The 22,229-nt window shown below is 42.2% G+C and overlaps 1 protein-coding gene and 1 long non-coding RNA gene across 2 annotated transcripts in view; both read left to right on the forward strand.

Annotated features, from left to right (window-relative positions):
• The first annotated feature begins 7,025 nt into the window (after positions 1–7,025).
• LOC115105179 (transcriptional regulator Myc-like) lies at positions 7,026–9,621 on the forward strand. The gene is made up of 3 exons (XM_029626872.2): positions 7,026–7,208; positions 7,601–8,249; positions 8,956–9,621. The coding sequence occupies exons 2-3, from the start codon at positions 7,613–7,615 to the stop codon at positions 9,501–9,503; spliced, it is 1,185 nt and encodes a 394-aa protein (XP_029482732.1). The 5' UTR covers positions 7,026–7,208; positions 7,601–7,612; the 3' UTR covers positions 9,504–9,621.
• Positions 9,622–17,401: 7,780 nt separating this feature from the next.
• LOC115104613 (uncharacterized) overlaps positions 17,402–22,229 on the forward strand; it is a 38,653-nt gene continuing 33,825 nt past the window's right edge. The window contains exon 1 of the long non-coding RNA XR_003859776.2: positions 17,402–18,114. This is a non-coding gene — a long non-coding RNA (uncharacterized LOC115104613). The remainder of the gene's footprint in view (positions 18,115–22,229) is intronic.

Below are 22,229 nucleotides of genomic sequence, written 5' to 3' on the forward strand. Positions count from 1 at the left end.
GTTTGCGTGCATAATGTGCCTGTGACAGCCAATACAGCACGACCTCCCTTCGGGCATGGATTCTACAAGTCAGAAACATTGCACAAGGATGTTGGTCCATGCTGACGCGATGGCATCACACAGTTTCTGCAGATTGGACAGCGGTACACCACCGCCACCAGCCTGTACTGTTGATACCACGACCCCCCTTTGCCTCCAGAACAACCTGGGTTCTTCGGGCATGGCTTCTACAAGTCAGAAACGTTGCACAGGGATGTTGGTCCATGCTGACGCAATGGCATCACACAGTTGCTGCAGATTGGCCAGCGGTACACCACCGCCACCAGCCTGTACCGTTGACACCATGCAGGATGGGTCCATGAACTCATGCTGCTTAAGCCAAATCCTGATTCTGCCATCAGCATGACAGGAACCGGGATTCGTCGGACCAGGCAATGTTTTTCAGCTTTTTCTTGTTTTTAGCTGATAGGTGTGGAACTCTTTGTGGTCTTCTGCTGGAAATCCTTGATAACGATAGACGAGTTGTGTGTTCCGAGATGCTGTTCTGCACACCATTGTTGTACTACGCCATTATTTGTCTGTTTGTGGCCCGCCTGATAGCTTGCACGGTTCGTGCCATTCTTCAACCTCTTATCAACTAGCGGTTTTCGCCCACAGGACTGTCGCTGAATGCATTTTTTTTGTCGCACCATTCTTGGGAAACACTAGACACTGTCATGCGCGAAAAGCCCAATAGTGCGGTAGTTTCTGTGATACTGGATCCGGCGTGCCTGGCACCGATGATCATACCACGCTCAGTCGTTTAAGTCACTAGTTTTGCCCATTCTAACGTTAAATTTAACAGTAACTGAATGCCTCAATGCCTGTCTGTCTGCTTTATACAGGAAGCCACAGCCACGTGACTCACTGTATGTAGGAGCGATCCATTTTTGTGAAATGAATGGTGTACCTAATAAACTGTCCGGTAAGTGTATATACACTACATTACCAAAATTATGTGGACACCTGCTCATCGAACATCTCATTCCAAAATCATGGGCATTAATATGGTCGTCCGTTCTTAACAAAATGGACTACCCATTTACATGTAACGGTATTCAAGATATAGCACTGCCTCGCATGCCTTATTGATTTTATAAAACGGTTACTGTTCCCCCTTTGCTGCAATAACAGCCTCCACTCTTCTGGGAAGGCTTTCCACTAGTTGTTGTAAAGTTGCTGCGGGGACTTGCTTCCATTCAGCCACAAAAGTATTAGTGAGGTCTGGCACTGATGTTGGTCAATTAGGCCTGGCTTGCAGTCAGTGGTCAAAGCATTGGCTGGAGTGGTGTAAAGCTCTCTGCCATTGGAGCAGTGGAAACGCTTTCTTTGGAGTGATGAATCACGCTTCACCATCTGGCAGTCCGACGGACGAACCTGGGTTTGGCAGATACCAGGAGAACGTTACCTGCCCCAATGCATAGTGCCAACTGTAAAGTTTGGTGGGGGAGGAATAATGTTTTGGAGCTCTTTTTCATGGTTCGGGCTAGGCCCCTTAGTTCCAGTGAAGGGAAATCTTAACGCTACAGCATACATTCTAGACGATTCTGTGCTTCCAATTTTGTGGCAACAGTTTGGGAAAGGCCCTTTCCTGTTTAAGCATGACAATGCCCCTGTCCACAAAGAGAGGTCTATACAGAAATGTTTTGTCGAGATCGGTGTGGAAGAACTTGATTGGCCTTGACTGACCTCAACCACATCGAACATCTTTTGGATGAATTGGAACGCCAACTGTGAGTCAGGCCTAATCGCCCAATATCAGTGCCCAACCTCACTAATGCTCTTATGACTGAATGGAAGCAAGTCCCTGCAGAAATGTTCCAACATCTAGTGGAAAGCCTTCCCAGAAGAGTGGAGGCTGTTGTAGCAGCAAAGGGGGGGACCAACTCCATATTAATGCCCATGATTTTGGAATGAGATGTTTGACAAGCAGGTGTCCACATACATTTGGTCATGTAGTGTATATTATATAATGGTGTGAATGGACAGTATATGAATAGAAATGGTGAGTACAGCTGAGGTCTTTGATGATCTTATTGGCCCTCATGACACACCGGATGCTGTACTGTAGATGTCCTGGTGGGCCGTCAGTGTGCCCCCAGTGTTGTGTTGGCCTCACTTCACCACCCTCTTGAGAGCCTTGTGGTTGCGGATTATGCAATTGCCATACCAGACGGTGATACAGTCAAATAGGATGCTGTCAATGGTGCATCTGTTGAAATTTGTGAGGGTCTTAAGGGCCAAGCTGAATTTCTTCAGCCTCCTGAGGTTGAAGACTTGCTGTTGTGCCTTCTTCATCAAACTGTCTGTGTGCTGTGACCATTTGATGAACTTCAAGCTATTCACCCTCTCCACTGCGGCCCAGTTGATGTGGATGGGGGCATGCTCTCTCTGCTGTCTCCTGAATTCCTTCATTTGTTGACGTTGAGTGAGATGTGATTTTCCTGGCACCTCTCTGCCAGGGCCCTCACCTCCTCCCTGTAGGCTGAATCATCGTTGTTGGTAATCAGGTAATCACTGTTGTGTCGTCAGCAAACTTGATGATTGAGTTGGAGATGTGCGTGGCCATGCAGTCATGGGTGAACAGGGAGTACAGGAAGGGGCTGAGCACGCCCCCTTGTGGGGCCCTAGTGTTGAGGATCAGCGTGGTGAAGGTGTTGTTGTCTACCTTCACCACAGTTGAATGCAGAGTTTGTAGGCCTATGAGGGTTGCTGAAGAAACAAAAGTCCAAACTATAAAGGTAGCAGCTGATTAAACTTCAAAACACAGACAAACTACTAGCCTACATGGAATATTTTTACAGTATCCTCAAGATACTACACTACAATGTTTTATGGGTTCTGCAGTAAAATGGATACCTTTAGGAAGAAAAAAAAAATCTGGAACCTATATAGGAAATTGGTGCAATAATATACTTGTAAATTTGCAATGACAAGAACTTTGTACGACCTGATCAGGGATCTAACCCACAACGTTGCAATCCCATGGTGATACTCTAGCCACAACGCCACTGAGTTGAGAAATGTAGGCCCGATAAAACTGTTGAATCTGTGGCAGTGTGTTAAATTGTCAGTTTGGCCCCGGGCCCCCTGGGTACTTTGGACCTGTTTAATTTTAAACCTATTAAACTAGTTATGTCTGCAACAACTAGGTGTCAAAGCAACATGATATATTAATTATACAGTTGAAGTCGGAAGTTTACATACGCTTAGGTTGGAGTCATTAAAACTCATTTTTCAACCACTCCACAAATGTATTGTTAACAAACTATAGTTTTGGCTAGTTGGTTAAGGCATCTACTTTGTGCATGAAAAAAGTCATTTTTTCAAACAATTGTTTACAGGCAGATTACAATTCCAGTGGGTTAGACGTTTACATACACTAAGTTCACTGTGCCTTTAAACAGCTTGGGAAATTCCAGAAAATTATGTCATGGCTTTAGAAGCTTCTGATAGGCTAATTGACATCATTTGAGTCAATTGGAGGTGTATCTGTGGCCTACCTTCAAACTCAGTGCCTCTTTGCTTGACATCATGGGAAAATCAAAAGAAATCAGTCAAGACCTCAGAAAAAAATTATTGTAGACCTCCACAAGTCTGGTTCATCCTTGGGAGCAATTTCCAAACGCCTGAAAGTACCACGTTCATCTGTACAAACAATAGTACGCAAGAATAAACACTATGGGGCCACGCAGCCTTCATACCGCTCAGGAAGGAGACTTTGGTGCGAAAAGTGCAAATCAATCCCAAAATAGCAACAAAGGGCATGTGAAGATGTTGGAGGAAACAGGTATCTGTATCTATATCCACAGTAAAACTAGTCTTATATCGACATAACCTGAAAGGCCGCTCAGCAAGGAAGAAGCCACTGCTCCAAAACCGCCATAAAAAAGACAAACTACGGTTTGCTACTGCACATGGGGACAAAGATCATATTTTTTGGAGAAATGTCCTCTGGTCTGATGAAACAAAAATAGAACTGTTTTGTCATAATGACCATCATTATCTTTGGAGGAAAAAGGAGGAGGCTTGTGTAACGGATGTGAAACGGATAGTTTAGTTAGCTGTGGTGCGCGCTAAATAGCGTTTCAATCGGTGACTTCACTTGCTCTGAGACCTTGAAGTAGTGGTTTCCCTTGCTCTGCAAGGGCTGTGGCTCTTGTGGAGCGATGGGTAACGATGCTTCGTGGGTGACTGTTGTTGAGCCCGGGTATGGGCGAGGGGACGGTTTAAAGTTATACTGTTACATTGATGCTGTTGACCCGGTTCACTAGTTGCTGCGGAAAAGGAGGAGGTCAAAAGGGGGGTGAGTGTAACGGATCTGATACGGTTAGCTGTGGTGCGCGCTAAATAGCGTTTAAATCGGTGACGTCACTTGCTCTGAGACCTTGAAGTAATGGTTCCACTTGCTCTGCAAGGCCCGCGGATTTTGTGGAGCGATGGGTAACGATGCTTCGTGGGTGACTGTTGTTGATGTGTGCAGAGGGTCCCTGGTTCGCGCTCGGGTATGGGCGAGGGGACGGTCTAAAGTTGTACTGTTACACTTGCAAGCCGAAGAACACCATCCTAACCGTGAAGCACGGGGGCGGCAGCATCATGTTGTGGGGGTGATTTGCTGCAGGAGGGGCTGGTGCACTTCACAAAATAGATTGCATAATGAGGTAGGAAAATTGTGGATATATTGAAGCAACATCTCAGTCAGGAAGCTTGGTCGCAAATGGGTCTTCCAAATGGACAATGACCCTAAGCATACTTCCAAAGTTGTGGCAAAATGGCTTAAGGACAACAAAGTCAAGGTATTGGAGTGGCCATCACATAGCTCAATACTATAGAAAATTTGTGGGCAGAACTCAAAAAGCATGTGTGAGCAAGGAGGCCTACAAACCTGACTCAGTAACACCAGCTCTGTCATGAGGAATGGGCCAAAATTCACCTAACTTATTGTGGAAGGCTAACTGAAGCATTTGACCCAAGTTAAACAATTTAAAGGCAATACTAACAAATACTAATTGAGTGCATGTAAACTTCTGACCCACTGGGAATGTGATGAAAGAAATAAAAGCTGAAATCAATCATTCTCTCTACTATTATTCTGACATTTCACATTCTTAAAATAAAGTTTTGATCCTAACTGACCTAAGACAGGGAATTTTTACTCTGATTAAATGTCAGGAATTGTGAAAAACTGAGTTTAAATGTATTTGGCTAAGGTGTATGAAAACTTCTGACTTCAACTGTATATGGAAGCAAGGATAGGCTTTACATATCTATTTTGTTCTTATGTTGTCCTTCACATTTTATATGGATAGGTCCACATACAGTCGTAGGATATATGGATTATCTCTGATAAGACTACCAGTGTCTGCAGTCTGTGTTGGGCCAGGAGTTTTTCTTGACCATATTACCTGTCCAGGAAAAGTTTAGTTTAGGTTATCTAAAAATCAATGATTCTACACTACACCATGAAACAGAAACCCATGAACTTGATTACGGTATGGCTTGATAGGGTTTTACGCCACAAAATAGATAGCAACTATTTTTCCACTACATTTTAGTACACTTGAATAATTGTCTCAGCAAAATTCATGCATTTATTTCTGAAATCATTTAGGAAAGAGCTAATTATAGAATCAATTGCAGATGACCATGTTCAAGAGAATCAATGAGAATAATGGAATAATATTATGATATTGAAGCTGCTTTTTACTGTCAAATATTATATTGAATACCACCTGTACTATCTATGGATATTACTAATTTGATTACATCTGAATATAAAAGATCATCCAAACCCAGTAGCATCAACTGGCCCTGACTCCACCTGCGTTTATAAACCTGTTATTCTGGGGGAAGTGGCTAACTTCCATTCATTGTTTTTTGATTTTCTTCATGAACAACCTTTTAAATCGTGTTTTAAATAACGTTAATCTCCCCCCACGTGCTGATGTTGCGCTGCACTGTCGCTTTTTAGACGCTAGAGGGTGCTTTATAACCATACATCGATTAATCGTCTGTTTTTATTGAGGACATTCCAATGTCTTTCTTCACGTTCAATGGCCAATTTGTGGAGGTGCTCATTTTTAAAACGAAACTTTAGCAGTGCAGTTATATCTGGCCTGTTGGAAGCCAACATCGTATCTCGTCACCATTGCCATAGCTCACACCAAGGTCTGGATCATCAAGTTCAAGCTCTTGCCCTACATACCACATGATCAACTGGGTTTACCTGCAGCAGACTACCTAATCAAGCATGTCTTCTTGCTGCATGTTTCTTGTCCATCAGGTCAAGTTTTCTATCTGGTTGTTCTGGGATTTGTCAGATGACCCAGTCCCTGCTGAACCACACTTTACTATTATTTCCCCTAGTCTCCCAGAGCCATGTATTTAAATATGTATTTAAATATCTCCCCTACGTTTAAATATGTAAACATGTATTTAAATATCTCCCCTACGCTTGGTGAGTTTTCAGGGAAAAACATGTACAGAAAAAACAGTTTGAGATTTTTTTAACTGTATTTTACATGTATTTCCGATTATGCTCCCTCCCTCTGATTTATCAATACATTAACTCATTTCAGATACAGAATATGACAGGCTTTGAAGTGTTGTGCACATGAACTGGGCATGCATCATCTCTCTGCTGCTGAGACGTAAAGCTGTTTTTGCACGGAATACTGCGTTTTTAAAAAAACTCCTCCCACTTAAATATCCTTCCGCAACAACTAGTTCTAGTTGTATAAGAATTTCCCGAAGGAAATAGCGATGAATGAATGATATGATCATTCAGAAATACATTGAAGACTGTGACGATAATAATCAACGATAGAGGGAACACGGGAATCTTCATTATATTCACATAAAAACGCTATGGTTGTTTGGCGGGAAAATAAATGTGGCGGAGGGATAGGTGGAATGTAAGAGCACAACCTTTTTTATTGAACCCCGGGCTGAATACTCAGCTGTGATTCTCCTGCAGCAAATGTCATCCAACATCACGAGCAAAAAGAGCTGTTATGCATGCCTCTCAGCCAGCCACTTTAATAGGAAACGAACATCTCCTTATCACACACGCTGGCAAGGATTAATTTGACTGGCTTGTTTGGAATACTTCTCACAATCTACGTTTTTGAGTTCGTGAATTGACCTCAACTTTGTTTTACAAACGCAAGGTAAGGGGAGTGTTGAGATGACACTGCGTGTTCCGTGTAGACGGCCGTTCACTAAGGATATTGTTTTGCGTGTTATTTATCTGTTAGTTGTTGTGCTTTTGTTTTTTTTAAACAGCTGTTACATATTTGTAGCTGTAAGGTCCTATAGTCCGATGCATTTTTATAGTTAATCGGCTGGCGGCTGTGTTTTTGCAGTCTGCTTGGGTTTAAATGTCCTGTGCGCCACGCAGACTAGCTGTCAGCTGCAGATTGGTTTTGCATGTTAATGTGTCTGACAAGGCTTTTATGAAATTTGATATTTTTGCTGAATGCACCATTATCAGTTTGCATGCAAGTTGATGTAGCCTCTTTGTATGGTTATTTTAACCAACTAATTCACCCTTTTCACTCAGGAAAGAGCGACAATGCAGCTATATTCAAGTTTGGCAAGTAAAAACTACGACTACGATTCTATCCAGCCATATTTTTATGTTGACAACGAAGATGAGGATTTTTATCACCAGCAACAAGGACAGCTTCAGCAACCGGCTCCAAGTGAGGACATCTGGAAGAAATTTGAGTTGCTGCCCACTCCTCCTCTCTCCCCGAGCCGGCGACCATCACTGTCTAGTCTTTTCCCTTCAACTTCTGACCAACTCGAAATGGTGACTGAGTTTCTCGGGGATGACGTTGTAAACCAGAGTTTCATCTGCGATGCCGATTACTCTCAAACCTTCCTCAAGTCTATCATCATCCAGGACTGTATGTGGAGCGGGTTCTCGGCTGCAGCCAAGTTGGAAAAAGTGGTGTCTGAAAGACTCGCCTGTCTCCAAGCTGCTAGGAAAGAACCAGCTTTTAGCGACAACGCGGAGTGGACTACTACTCGGTTGAACGCAAACTACTTGCAGGATCTGAACACATCCGCGTCCGAATGCATTGATCCCTCAGTGGTCTTTCCCTACCCAATAACTGATACTTCCAAATCAAGCAAGGTGACACCACCCACGGATTTGGCATTGGACACCCCACCCAACAGCAGTAGTAGCAGTGGTAGTGACTCGGGTAAGCTGAATAGCAGTGTTATAACTTATTGCTCTTTATGATTATTCTGACTAAACCATTTGTATAATGCCAGTGTTTTCTGGCAACATGCATTATAATTCCCACATTGCATATGTCAACTCTGATTATGGTGCTGTTGAATATTCAAATGTTTGCTTATTAATAAATTGGGATAAATGGATGGACTTCACTCATGTCCTTGACGTCAAGGGTGTGAACTGGAATTTTGACATGGATGGGTTTGCCAGGCTAGAGGCAGTTGCGTTATTTATTTGATTTAACAAGGCAAGTCTGTTAAGAACAAATTCTTATTTTCAATGACCGCCTAGGAACAGTGGGTTAACTGTCTTGTTCAGGAGCAGAATGACAGATTTTTACCTTGTCGGCTTGGGGATTCAGTCTTGCAACCTTTCGGATACTAGTCTAACGCACTAACCACTAGGCTACCAGCCGCCCCACTTAACCTCTACCACAAGTGCTATAGTCAAGACTGTGCTGTAGTTGTCTACAGAGGAGTCTGTATTGAGGGGAAGGGTTTCAGGCTGGAATGTTGAAAAATCAGCTGATGTGGAAAAAGGGGGAGGAGTGTAAAGCAGAGATTTTTCTGACATGAAGGCATGCTGTGTTGTATGGGGCTCAATTGTGGCTAGTGATTCTCCTCAAAAAGAAAGTGAATGCTGAATTGTTTTATTTAATCTCATTGCAGAATATGAGGAGATAGATGTCGTGACTGTGGAGAAGAGGCACGCAGAGAAGCGGTGTGACCCCAACATGTCTGGGACCAGACATCACAGTCCCCTTGTGCTGAAGAGGTGCCATGTCTCCACCCACCAGCACAACTACGCAGCTCACCCCTCCACGCGGCACGAGCCGCCAGCTGTCAAGAGGCTGAGGCTAGAGCGCAGTAACAGTGGCAGCAGCAGCCGGGTCCTCAAGCAGATCAGCAGCAACCGCAAATGCCCAAGTCCCTGGACGTCAGACACTGAGGACTATGACAAAAGAAGGACTCATAATGTACTGGAGCGCCAGCGGAGGAACGAGCTCAAGCTGAGCTTTTTCGCTCTACGGGACAAGATACCGGAGGTGGCTAACAATGAAAAGGCAGCCAAAGTGGTCATCCTGAAGAAGGCTATAGAGTGCATTTACAGCATGCAGACAGACGAGCAGAGACTAGTCAACTTCAAAGAGCAGCTAAGGAGGAAAAGTGAACATTTGAAACAGAAGCTGGCCCGATTGCAGAACTCTCATGTTTGAGATCAAAGTGGCATAGACTTTTTGGCCTTATCGTTATTAATGCAAGTTAAGACATGGCGTGTATAGTTGATATTGCATGGAAAAAAAAAAGAAAATAAAAAAATGGGAGTCTTTCTGATTTAAATGTTGAACTGCCTTAATTGATATATCGGCAGTAAAATATTTAATTTATTTTATTAAGAAAATATGAAAATGGGGTACATGTGTTGCATGCCCGACCTAAAATATGTATATAATTACTGAGTATTTCCTAAAATGTATTTTTTGATCTCAATTGTCAGGAAGTTCAGGCAGTATATGGGTTTACATATGTTCCTCGATTCATTTGAAATATAAATGCATTTCTTAACACTCGCCTGTCTTTTTAAAATATTTTGTCTCTTGCAGTCTCACTTGAATGAGGTCTTACAAGATCTGTTTGCATTAACAGTTGATGAAACCATGAATACACTCTAAAATAATGATGGTGCAGAAAACAGTTCTGAAATCCTTATCTTATTTCACTCCTGGGCTGACTTGTTAAACTGGACATGGATTTGCACTAATGTGTATTCTCTTTGAAGTCTTAACAATTAGAAGACCAGTAGAATCACCTTTATTCAGGAATTTGACCTGGTGAAATGGTGCAGTTATAAACCAATCTATCCAGAGTTGACCATGCCACAAGTTGGTATGGACAGTTGAGGGTCAGTCGTCAAATACATTTCAGGGGAACCAACTTATAATTGAAGGCAATTGGGTCGTACACCTTATTTCGATCTTAGATGAGTGAACCTAGCAAGCACTGGAGATTTGATGTCCTAATTTACATAGTCCAGATGGCAGAAAGACCAGGTCCTTTTCAATGTTATGTCTCGTTCTTCACCCTTTTAGAATAACTTCCTGTTTATGGATTCAAAAGCACAGGAATGTTGTAAGCATTGGCTGAGAGACTACCAAGGGTATGGTGTATATGGAGCTTGAATCTCATGGCGGTGGCAAAGGGGATGAATGGACTTTTTTTTCCAATGAGAAAATACGTACAACTGTGGGAAATAATGTATAGTTCTGATAATACCCTATTGTATCTGGTAGGAGTATGTTTTTTTGGGGAAAATGAGGGTATGTCAGACTTCTTGGACTCGTTGGAAACATCCAAAATGATGCATAAAACTTTAGGTACAGTAAAATTGGTGAAGAGCACGAGAAGTGGGTTTGTTCTGATTTCTTGTTTCTGAGGATCAGAATTTTGGGGGGGGATATCACTCATCATGCTTTGAGCTACGGAGCAGGGCACCTGTCAAATAAGTAATTTCTCGAGTCTCGGGGGGGATGTTGCGATTGCTCTAAAGAAAATTCCAGGAGTGGTCTATGTACATAGGATTAATCATATGGTAATGGCAGGAAGGAGAAGAGTTTGTCTGTTCTAGTGTTTTTTATGTGGAGTCTACTCGAGTGCAGCTGGGATATGTGTACTATCCTGTCAGCTTTTGTAAACCAGCCTTTACAATGTTCTTGATGTAAAATGTTTGGACATGTAAGAAGTGTCTGCAGAAGGGAGAAGCCGATGTGTGGGAAACATCACTATGAAGGAGATTTTGCATGTTTATTAGAAGGCAAGGAGCAAACTGTGTGTGGAGAACATGAAGCGCAGTCCTTGGATTGACCGATTAGGGTGAATGAGACTGAGGTTGCCAAAATCAGGGCAGTTGAGAGTCTCCTATGCCAAGACTTTCAAAAGGTACAGTATCTCCGAAGGTCCAGTGGGAATGAAGACCAGTACGTCTACACTGGAACCTTCACCACATCCTGAGTATTACCAGCAGGACCCAGACATTCTTCATGTGAAACAATTGGACTTTGTGTCATTTATAGCAATGGTGATAAATGGAAGTGCATAAGTTCAAAATAAGTCGAGAAAGATCAACATCATTGTTTCTGCAGCTAAACTTTCTGGGATTAAAATATTTGATATCTGAGGAGCTACTGTCTCGTGCAGTCCCACCCTCTCAGGCCCCAGAGCCTGAGCAGGCTATTTGAGTTTTCCAATGACTGAAGGAGTTGAAATGTATATATTTTGTGTTAATACTTTTTTTGTAGTTTGTGTGGATTCATGTACATTTTCCCTTCCCATATGGAATTTCCTTTATTTTTGTAAATCTTTTCACCCCCGTCCAGTTGGTGGCGACATTACACCTTTTGTGTGTAGTTTGCCATAAAACCCAAAGAAGAAGAAGAAGCATTTGCTGGAGGGAGTTTACACCATTGAGTTCCACAATATGAGTAATCATACCCATAAAACCTAGTGGTAAAACCAGGAAATGGTTCCTATTGTTTTTTCACCATTCATTTTTGTGTCTGGGATTTCAGATCTACTTCATATAAGGTCTGTGTTTGGGTACAAAATCTCTCGGACAAGGTAACTTTTATCAATATTATAAAATTTCATATTAATGCCCATGATTTTGGAATGAGATGTTAGACGAGCAGGTGTCCCCATACTCCTGGGTCACCTAGTGTATATTGAAAAAAATCAATTTGTCCGAGAGAATTACACAGGTATCAAAACGTCACACCAGGGTAAGCCTACAAGAAACACAGACCATTACTGGATTTTACCGCTAGGTTTTATGGGTATTATGACATGTCCATGGTGCCGGACTATTGTTAAATCCATGCAAGAATGTATGTATGTGCACACTTCAAAAGAAGGGTGGAGAATTGGGATGGAGCCCTCTTCATTGATTAAAGCCTTGAACCTACTGACCTCTGAAGTCATTCACAATACAAAACAGATGAAAACATTAAAATGTTATGCAAGATTTGATTCTGGGTTGCCAATATTATCCTCCACACATACCCTTGTTCTTGCAATCACTCACTCACTGGTCATAGTTGTATCTTCAGAAATAGCCACTTGAATCACAATTCATTTTTCAACATTTAAGTACACTACTAATCACAAGATGCAGTTGATTTACCTGGTATGGTGCAGATGACAGACATTTGCTGTAACTGATTCAACTGTGAAGCATCATAGGTGTCTGTTGAAATTGAAAGTGTAGCCTCAGGATTAGATTCCAGACATCCACAGCATTATTTTCATTCTTGCAGGAATGACTCTTTTCTAGCCTCGGTTCTTTTATCACTAAATGACCCAGTGACGTCAAAGTCTGGGTATGCAGGGCTTACACTGGTGGGTTTTATGCTCACAATCAAAACATTTGCTGAAACTGCATCAAAACCTCCATTCAAATCCTTGACATGAATCTATTCCTGTCTCCAGTAACTTTTAGTAGACAGGGTCAGCATAGGCCTTTACTGCTTTGCCTAGCTTAAAGTTGTTCCATTGAGCCGATTTCATATTTTGCACGTTTATTGGCTAAACATGTCACGTGGTAAGCTCTGCACATTTGCGCGTGTCTACATCATTTGGAGCACGCATCCTTTAAACTGACCAAGCTAGCTAGCAAAAACAACCTGACAAACGGGGCCTCCTTCACTGCACCTGGATTTCAATGGATTTCCCTTCTGAAAACTTGGTATAATTCAGAGGGAGACCAACACCTGCGCTTCCTGACCTTCATCAGAGGAAGGGACAGAAAAATAATCTGATCGAATGCACCACACTCGGCCTGACAGACACAGCAACCTGGAGCAGACAGATGATCATAGATGAGAGTAATGTTTTACAACATTTTGGACAATACCAGTGTTAAAATGAAAGCCAGGATTGAAATGTAACTTTGGATTCTACTGTCAGATGATATGAAATATGTTGCCATCAGAGGATATCGCTGGAGTATTTTGGCTACGTTGGTATTTACATTTGTTTGTTAATATCTGTTAATAGCCTATGTTTCTTTGGTTGTTGGCACTAGCTGTTGTATGGTGAACTAGGCCTTCGTAAAGGTTTAATTGTCAGTAAATCTGGCTTTGATAATTGCCCGTGCCTACCCAGCCACAGATCTCACCTCACTACAATGACCATAATGTGAGTTATCATTCCCATGTCCATTCCACTGTCCTTGTGTAACATAGGGAAACACATTTGTACATGAGACCTTGACAGAACACATTCACATGTCCTTTATCTGTCTGTAGTAACATGGTGCATCAGTAGCTATTTGAAAGGGGACTGATTCATTTCACAATAATGCTTCCAACCCTATATCATAACCCATACCTTCCCTGGGTTGAGTGCCCTACGCAGTGCAGACTGTTGCATTCAAATGTGTTGTAATCATGAGGTTGTAACAGAGTATCTCACCTGTCACTCCCAATCAGAGTAGGGAGGGGGGGGGGGGGCATTTGGAGAACAGCAAATATAAGCAAAAGTGAATCCAGTCATTTTCACTTTTTTGCTGTAGCTTAATTTCCCTCAGTCACAGGGGACTTAACATTCAACAAACACGTCATACAAGAATTAGATGCTACGCACCAGCTAAGCATCGGGATTAAAACTCTAGTTTAGTTTCATGTGAAGTCAAACAGCAGTTACATAGCCACATCCATCTAATGCAGCCATAAAATCTAAATGTGTTAATTGCGGACAAAGATTTGAAGATATTAATCGCAGATGCAGCAAAATGCTTGTGTTTCTAGCTCCAACAGTAAAATAATACCAAGCAAAACACACATAATCCCAAAATTCTACAATAAAGAAATTAATGTCAGATTCAACTATGTATATGTATGTATATGTATATGTATACGAGTACCAGTCAAAAATCAAGGGTTTTTCTCTATTTTTACTATTTTGTGTAGATAGTATAATTCAGTCAAATCTGAACTATTAAATGGCACATATGGAATCAATTAGTAAACTAAAAACTGTTAAACAAATCAAAATATATTTTATATTCTTCAAAGTAGCCACCCTTTGCCTTGATGACAGCTTTGCACACTTCTGGCATTCTCTCAGCCAGCTTCATGAGGTAGTTACCTGGAATGCATTTAAATTAACAGGTGTGCCTTGTTAAAAGTTCATTTGTGGAAGCATCCAGGGTCAACGTCCTGCTCAAGTGCACGTTGTTAGGTTTCCCACAATCGAAAAAAAGGGGACCCGAACTCTCCATGATCCCTCTACAGTTCCCCAAGAGCTGTCCCTCAACCATTCGAGACCTCTCCCACAGTCCCCCCCCCAAGAAAATAATTTAAAAAATAATAATTCCATTCCCCACCCCCAAGAACCTCCCCAATGCACCAACAACCAAGAAAATGAACTGACGAGAAAAAAGAAAAAGGCAAAGGAAAACAGAAAACAACAATGCAAAAAACAAAGGACATCGAGAACAACTAAAATCATAACAGCAAGGCCAACTGTAAATAGTTGAGTGCATTTATTTACACGTGTGTGTGTCCGTGTATGTGTGCATTTGAATGAGTGTGTGTATATGCATGTGTACAAAAACCTGCACGGCATCAGCCTCAGGCAAACCGGCAATAGCTGTAAAAACACTATCCCTCAGTGTCATTCAAACGTACTTTTTATGTTTCATTTTTTTTTTTTCTTTGACCATCATTCTATCCCCCGCCCAGCAACTCCACTCCAATTAGTCTCCAATTCCACATCCCAACCCTCAGCCCATCCCACCTCTCTCTGCTGGCCACCCTTTTCGGATTTCTACACAACATTTCACGTCAACAGCGAAGAGGCGACTCTGGGATGCTTGACTTCTAGGCAGAGTTGCAAAGAAAAAGCCATATTTCAGACTGTCCAATAAAAAGAAAGATTAAGATGGGCAAAAGAACCCAGAAGAACCCAGAGGAACTCTGCCAGTGTCTAGAAGGACAGCATCCCGGAATCGCCTCTTCACTGTTGATGTTGAGACGGGTGTTTTGCAGGTACTATTTAATTAAGCTGTCAGTTGTCCTGGCAGCACACGCCCAGGTCTCTGACCTCCTCCCTATAGGCTGTCTCGCCGTTGTCGGTGATCAGGCTGTTGTGTCATCTGCAAACTTAATGACGGTGTTGGAGTTGTGCCTGGCTGTGCAGTCATGAGTGAACAGGGAGTACAGGAGGGAACTGAGCACACACCCCTGAGGGGCCCCTGTGTTGAGGATCAGCGTGGCGGATGTATTGTTATTTACCCTTACCACCTGTGGGTGACCCGTCAGGAAGTCCAGGATCCAGTTGCAGAGGGAGGTGTTTAGTCCCAGGGTCCTTAGCTTATTGATGAGCTTTGAGGGCACTATGGTGTTGAACGCTGAGCTGTAGTCAATGAACAGCACTCTCACATAGGTGTTTCTTTTGTCCAGGTGGGAAAGGGCAGTGTGGAGTACAATAGAGACTGCATCATCTGTGGAACTGTTGGGGTGGTATGCAAATTGGAGTGGGTCTAGGGTTTCTGGGATAATGGTGTTGATGTGAGCCATGACCAGCCTTTCAAAGCACTTCATGGCTACAGACGTGAGTGCTACGGGTCGGTAGTTATTTAGGCAGATTACCTTAGTGTTCTTGGGCACAGGCACTATGGGGTTCTGCTTAAAACATGTTGGCATTACAGACTCAGACAGGGAGAGGTTGAAAATGTCATTGAAGACACTTGCCAGTTGGTCAGCGTAGGCTCGCAGTACACGTCCTGGTAATCCGTCTGGCACTGCAGCCTTGTGAATGTTAACCTGTTTAAAGTTCTTACATCGGCTGCAGAGATCGTGATCACAAAGTCTTCCAGAACAGCTGGTGCTCTCATGCACGTTTCAGTGTTATTTGCCTCAAAGCGAGCATAGAAATAGTTTAGCTCATCTGGTAGGCTCATGTCACTGGGCCACTCCAGGCTGTGCTTCCCTTTGTAGTCTGTAATGGTTTGCAAACCCGGCCATTTCCGATGAGCGTCAGACCTGGTGTAGTTCGATTCGATCTTAGTCCTGTATTGACGCTTTGCCTGTTTGATGGTCCATCGGAGGGCATAGTGGGATTTCTTATAAGCCGGGTTAGAGTTCCGCTCCTTGAAAGCGACAGCTCTAGCCTTTAGCTCAGTGCGGATGTTGTCTGTAATCCATGGCTTCTGGTTGGGATATATATATACGTACAGTCACTGTGGGGACAACGTCATCAATGCACTTATTAATGAAGCCAATGACTGATGTGGTGTACTCCTCAATGCCATCGGAGGAATTACGGAACATATTCCAGTCTATGCTAGCAAAACAGTCCTGTAGCGTAGCATCTGCTTCATCTGACCACAATTTTATTGATCTTGTCACTGGTGCTTCCTGCTATAAATTTAGATTTTAAACAGGAATCAGGAGGATAGAATTAGGGTCAGATTTGCCAAATGGAGGAGGGCGAGGGAGAGCTTTGTACATGTCTCTGTGTGTGGAGTAAAGGTAGTCTGGAGTTTTTTTCCTCTGGTTGCACATTTAACATGCTGATAGAATTGGTATAACATGTTTAATTTTCCCTGCATTAAAGTCCCAGCTACTAGGAGCGCCACCCCTGGGTGAGTGCTTTCTTGTTTGCTTATGGTGGAATACAGCTCATTCAATGTTGTCTTAGTGCCAGCCTCTGACTGTGGTGGTATGTAAACAGCTACAAAGAAAATACAGTCCGTACATTCAACTAAGGTAGATAACATATCACAGCAAGATACATACATAACCGTTACTGAGAAAGTTATTGTAGTTGAAGTGGTCTGTTGGTTTATTGTTTAGGTTTGACAATTTTGAACATCGATGCCAGTGTTAAAGCTTTTGAAAAAGCGAACACAAGTGCACGTGACAGATTGGAGCAATAATTAATATTCTATGTTCAAATCTGATTGGCTCTTTCCAATAATTATTGTGATGTTAATGCTTAATTGATAATGTGCAGTTGAAAAATACGTCTTGAAAATACGCATTTGTTTTACTGGATAGTGGCTATTGATTATTTCATGCATTTGCAGAAGTAGATGTGTAGTGAACACGATGGGAGACAGAGAGCTGGTTTCAAGCGCAGGGCGCAGCAGGTGTTTATTGTAAAGGACCACAGGAGGAGGCAGGTAGCTGGGTCCAGGAGCAGGCAGAAGGTCATACACATGGGTCCAAAAAGTCAACGGTACAGGCAGGGAAAAGGCTAGTAACGTCGTCCAGGAGATCAGGCATTAGGTTGATAACAGGAAATCCGATAGGCTAAAGTACAGGCAGGGAATAGCCAAAAGGCTTCGTTAGTGAGGCAGGCAAAAAAATCATATACGGGAGGAGTACAATTACGGCGAAACCCAGAACTCCGAAAAAACAACAACTTCACAATGAAGGGGTGCAAAAAAACTGAACTAAATAGTGTGTGATAATGACATACAGGTGTGTGAACAGGTGATTGGGATCTGGAGTGTGAGCTTGCTCTCAGGGGTTCTACGTGTTTGAGAGAGTGAGTTGGAAGCAGACGTTACGCGATGCCTTATTTATAGTACGAGGCCAATCAATCACGCGTGCTTTCACGTCGACGTGCCTATGTGGATGTGATATTATCCTCATAATCATCATGAGGACTCCCTATCGTGACGTTACTCACTGTATCTGTATGCAGTGCTCCATGGAGCGCATGCTACGAGCACATGGAAATGAGGTCGAGATTTGTGTTTGAAAGGAACGCACCTATCCGAAATGGAATATAACTAATAATGCACAAAACGGAGTCAGGGAACGGGTAAGAGTGCTCTAATACTATCCATCTCTGGTTCACATCACTTTATGTCAATGTTTTATGTTCAATCAAAATCCTTTCGGCTAACCTTATCCAACTACAGTTATTTTGCTTATGAAATTAAATCTGGAATATAACTTCTTCATGTTAAAACGTATTTTGTTATTGTGAACTTTCAGATTTAATTTTATGGGTGTTTTAACATGGTGCCAAATGTATCAGCTATCTTGGGCTTAATGTTTAGGCTAGAATTGAAGTGATTGTACACTATATTATTTTCTGATGCTCATCCAGCCCTATCAGCACATTTACAAAGTCTCTATATGATCCTCAATGAGTCAGATGCACATCTTAGCCCTTCAGGGTGTGTGTGTGTGTGTGTGTGTGTGTGTGTGTGTGTGTGTGTGTGTGTGTGTGTGTGTGTGTGTGTGTGTGTGTGTCTTATTAAAGAACACAAGATCATTGGTTTTCATAGGTGCAAATAACTGCAGAGTCGCGTGACAATGGCAGACATGAGTACATTTATTGTCACTTTGTGGTATGTTTGTGCTTGTATGAGCCATAGCAAGATTAGTCACTTTACGTGAAAACCGATCCAGAAACAGCCAGAAAGCAAATTTTAATTTGGCCTTCATTCTTTGATGTTCTGTCACTTACAATACTGTAAGTATTGATGATGGCCTTGCCTCCCAGTAACATGACTGAAGATAGAAAAGCCTGTTCACTTTCTCTGGGAATGAGCCAGAGAGGCATACTGAGCTATAAACTCACGCACTGAGGAGTATGGATTTTGGTGTTGCTATCTCTCTTTCCCTGTTAGTTCTGTCTCGTGCTCAGCAGGTTCACTACCGATACGCTCCTGGGTATAGTTTCCTGTAGATACAGATCCAGGATCAGTTTTCCCTCCCCCAATTCCCAGAACCTTAATCATTAGTGGGGGAAATTTCTAAACTGACCCAATATCAGCATCTAGGGTCAACTTCACCCGACACGTCCTGATACAAAAGCTTCTAGGGGACGAGAGGAGAAAAAGCCTTGGTTGCCTTTAAACCCTGAGCCAATCAAACAGCTCATGCATGTTATCAGTTCATTATATGTAGTTGTAGAATACAATAGGTAAAGATGTACAGTAACAATCAAAAGTTTGGACACACCTACTCATTCAAAGGTTTTTCTCGAATTTGACTATTTTCTACATTGTAGAATAATAGTGAAGACATCAGAACTATGAAATAATTTGTATGGAATAATATATTAACTACAAAGTGTTAAACGAATCTAAATATATATTTGTATTTGAGATTCTTCAAAGTAGCCACCCTTTGCCTTGATGACAGATTTGCACACTCTTGGCATTCTCTCAGCCAGCTTCTTGAGGTACTCACCTGGAATACATTTAAATTAACAGGTGTGCCTTGTTAAAAGTTAATTTGAGGATTTTTTTTCCTTAATGTGTTTAACCCAATCAGTTGTGTTGTGACAAGGTAGGGGTGGTATACAGAAGATGGCCCTATTTGGTAAAAGACCAAGTCCATATCATGGCATGAACATCTCAAATAAGCAAAGAGAAACGATCATTACTTTAAGACATGAAGGTCAGTCAATCTGCAGTTGCAAAAATAATGAAGCGCTATGAAACTGGCTCTCATGAGGACCGCCACAGGAAAGGAAGACCCAGAGTTACCTCTGCTGCAGAGGATAAGTTCATTAGAGTTAACGGCACCTCAGATTGCAGTCCAAATAAATGCTTCACAGAGTTCAACTAACAGACACATCTCAACATCAACAGTTCAGATGAGACTGTGTGAATCAGGCCTCCATGGTTGAATTGCCACTACTAAAGGACACCAATAAGAAAAAGAGACTTGCTTGGGCCAAGAAACATGAGCAAGGGACATTAGACTGGTGGAAATCTGTCCTTTGGTCTGATGAGTCCAAATTTGAGATTTTGGGTTTTTGGATGATCTCTGCATGTGTGTTTCCCACCGTTGAAGCATGGATGAGGAGTTGTGGGGATACTTTGCTGGTGACACTGTAGGTGATTTGAAAATATATATGTATATTAGATTTTTTTTAAATATTTTTTTTATATTGATGGCACACTTAACCAGCATTGCTACCACAGCATTCTGCAGCGATACGCCACCCCATCTGGTTTGCGCTTGGCGTTTTTCAACAGGACAATGACAAACGCACCCCCAGGCTGTGTAAAGGCAATTTGACCAAGGAGAGTGATGGAATGCTGCATCAGATGACCTGGCCTCCACAATCACTCGACCTCAACCCAATTGAGATGATCTGGGATGTGTTGGACTGCAGAGTGAAGGAAATGCAGCCAACGAGTGCTCCGCATATGTGGGAACTCCGTCAAGACTGTTCGAAAAGCATTACTCATTAAGCTGGTTGAGAGAATGCCAAAAGTGTGCAAAGCTGTCAGAGGGAAAGGGTGGCTACTTTGTTCAACACTTTGTTGTTGTTGGTTACTACATGATTCCATATGTATTATTTCATAGTTTTGATGTCTATACAATAGTACAAATAAAGAAACTCTTGAATGAGTAGGTGTGACAACTTTTGACTGGTACTGTAGGTAAGGGTGCACAACACAGGATGAGTTGTTACGTAATAGTCTGGGATTAAACCTGTGCACAACCTCAGTTTGACAGCAGGACTACACGGGGACCGTCTGACATTATGTATTACAGTCTGTAAGAATGTGTGTTTTTGCATTAGTGAGGAGCTGAAGTAGATTAAGCACATATTAATCCTACCCTTATGGAAAACAACATGATTTATGTTTTGCACATTTGGAAAATCACAACCTTTCATACGTGAAACCATGTGGTTTTGGAACACTTCACATGTGATGATTTTCACATGATTTTTAACCTTTTATATGTGGATAAATATTTTCACACGGTGCCCTGCAAACAAATGTGTCAATAGGATGTCCCCAGAACGTCACGAAATAGCCACACTGTTTTCAATTTACAGTTGAAGTCGGAAGTTTACATACACGTTAGACAAATGCATTTAAACTCAGTTTTTCACAATTCCTGACATTTAATCCTAGTAAAAATTCACTGTCTAAGGTCAGTTAGGATCAACACTTTATTTTAAGAATGTGAAATGTCAGAATAATAGTAGAGAATAATTTATTTCAGCTTTATTTCTTTCATCGTATTCCCAGTGGGCCAGAAGTTTACATACACTCAATTAGTATTTGGTAGCATTGCCTTCAAATTGTTTAACTTGGGTCAAATGTTTCGGGTAGCCTTCCACAAGCTTCCCACAATAAGTCAGGTGAATTTTGGCCCATTCCTCCTGACAGAGCTGGTGTAATGGAGTCAAGTTTGTAGGACTCCTTGCTCACACACGCTTTTTCAGTTATGCCCACACATTTTCTATAGGATTGAGGTCAGGGCTTTGTGATGGGCACTCCAATACCTTGACTTTGTTGTCCTTATGCCATTTTGCCACAACTTTGGAAGTATGCTTGGGGTCATTGCCTATTTGGAAGACCCATTTGTGACTAAGCTTTAACTTCCCGACTGATGTCTTGAGATGTTGCTTCAATATATCCACATAATTTTCCTACCTCATGATGCCATCTATTTTGTGAGGTGCACCAGTCCCTCCTGCAGCAAAGCACCCCTACAACATGTTGCTGCCATCCCCGTGCTTAACGTTTGGGATGGTGTTCTTCGGCTTGCAAGCCTCCCCCTTTTTCCTCCAAACATAACGATGGACATTCTGGCCAAACAGTTCTATTTTTGTTTCATCAGGCAAGACATTTCTCCAAAAAGTACAATCTTTTTCCCCATGCGCATTTGCAAACCATAGTCTGGCTTATTAATGGCGGTTTTGGAGCAGTGGCTTCTTTCTTGCTTAGCAGCCTTTCAGGTTGTATCGATATAGGACTTGTTTTACTGTGGATATAGATACTTTTGTACCCGTTTCCCCCAGCACCTTCACAAGGCCCTTTTTTTGCTGTTCTGGGATTGATTTGCACTTTTTGCACCAAAGTACGTTCATCTCTAGGAGACAGAACACGTCTCCTACCTGAGCGGTACGGCGGCTGCGTGGTCCCATGGTGTTTATACTTGCGTACTATTGTT

The sequence above is a fragment of the Oncorhynchus nerka genome, linkage group LG22 (assembly GCF_034236695.1).
Source record: "Oncorhynchus nerka isolate Pitt River linkage group LG22, Oner_Uvic_2.0, whole genome shotgun sequence".
Taxonomy (NCBI): domain Eukaryota; kingdom Metazoa; phylum Chordata; class Actinopteri; order Salmoniformes; family Salmonidae; genus Oncorhynchus; species Oncorhynchus nerka.

Excerpts from the sequence above, each read along its gene's own strand:
- LOC115105179 (XM_029626872.2), top strand. The coding sequence starts at position 7,613 with ATGCAGCTATATTCAAGTTTGGCAAGTAAAAACTACGACTACGATTCT. Across the intron at positions 8,250-8,955 it reads TAGCAGTGGTAGTGACTCGG|AATATGAGGAGATAGATGTC; the intron begins GTAAGCTGAATA and ends ATCTCATTGCAG.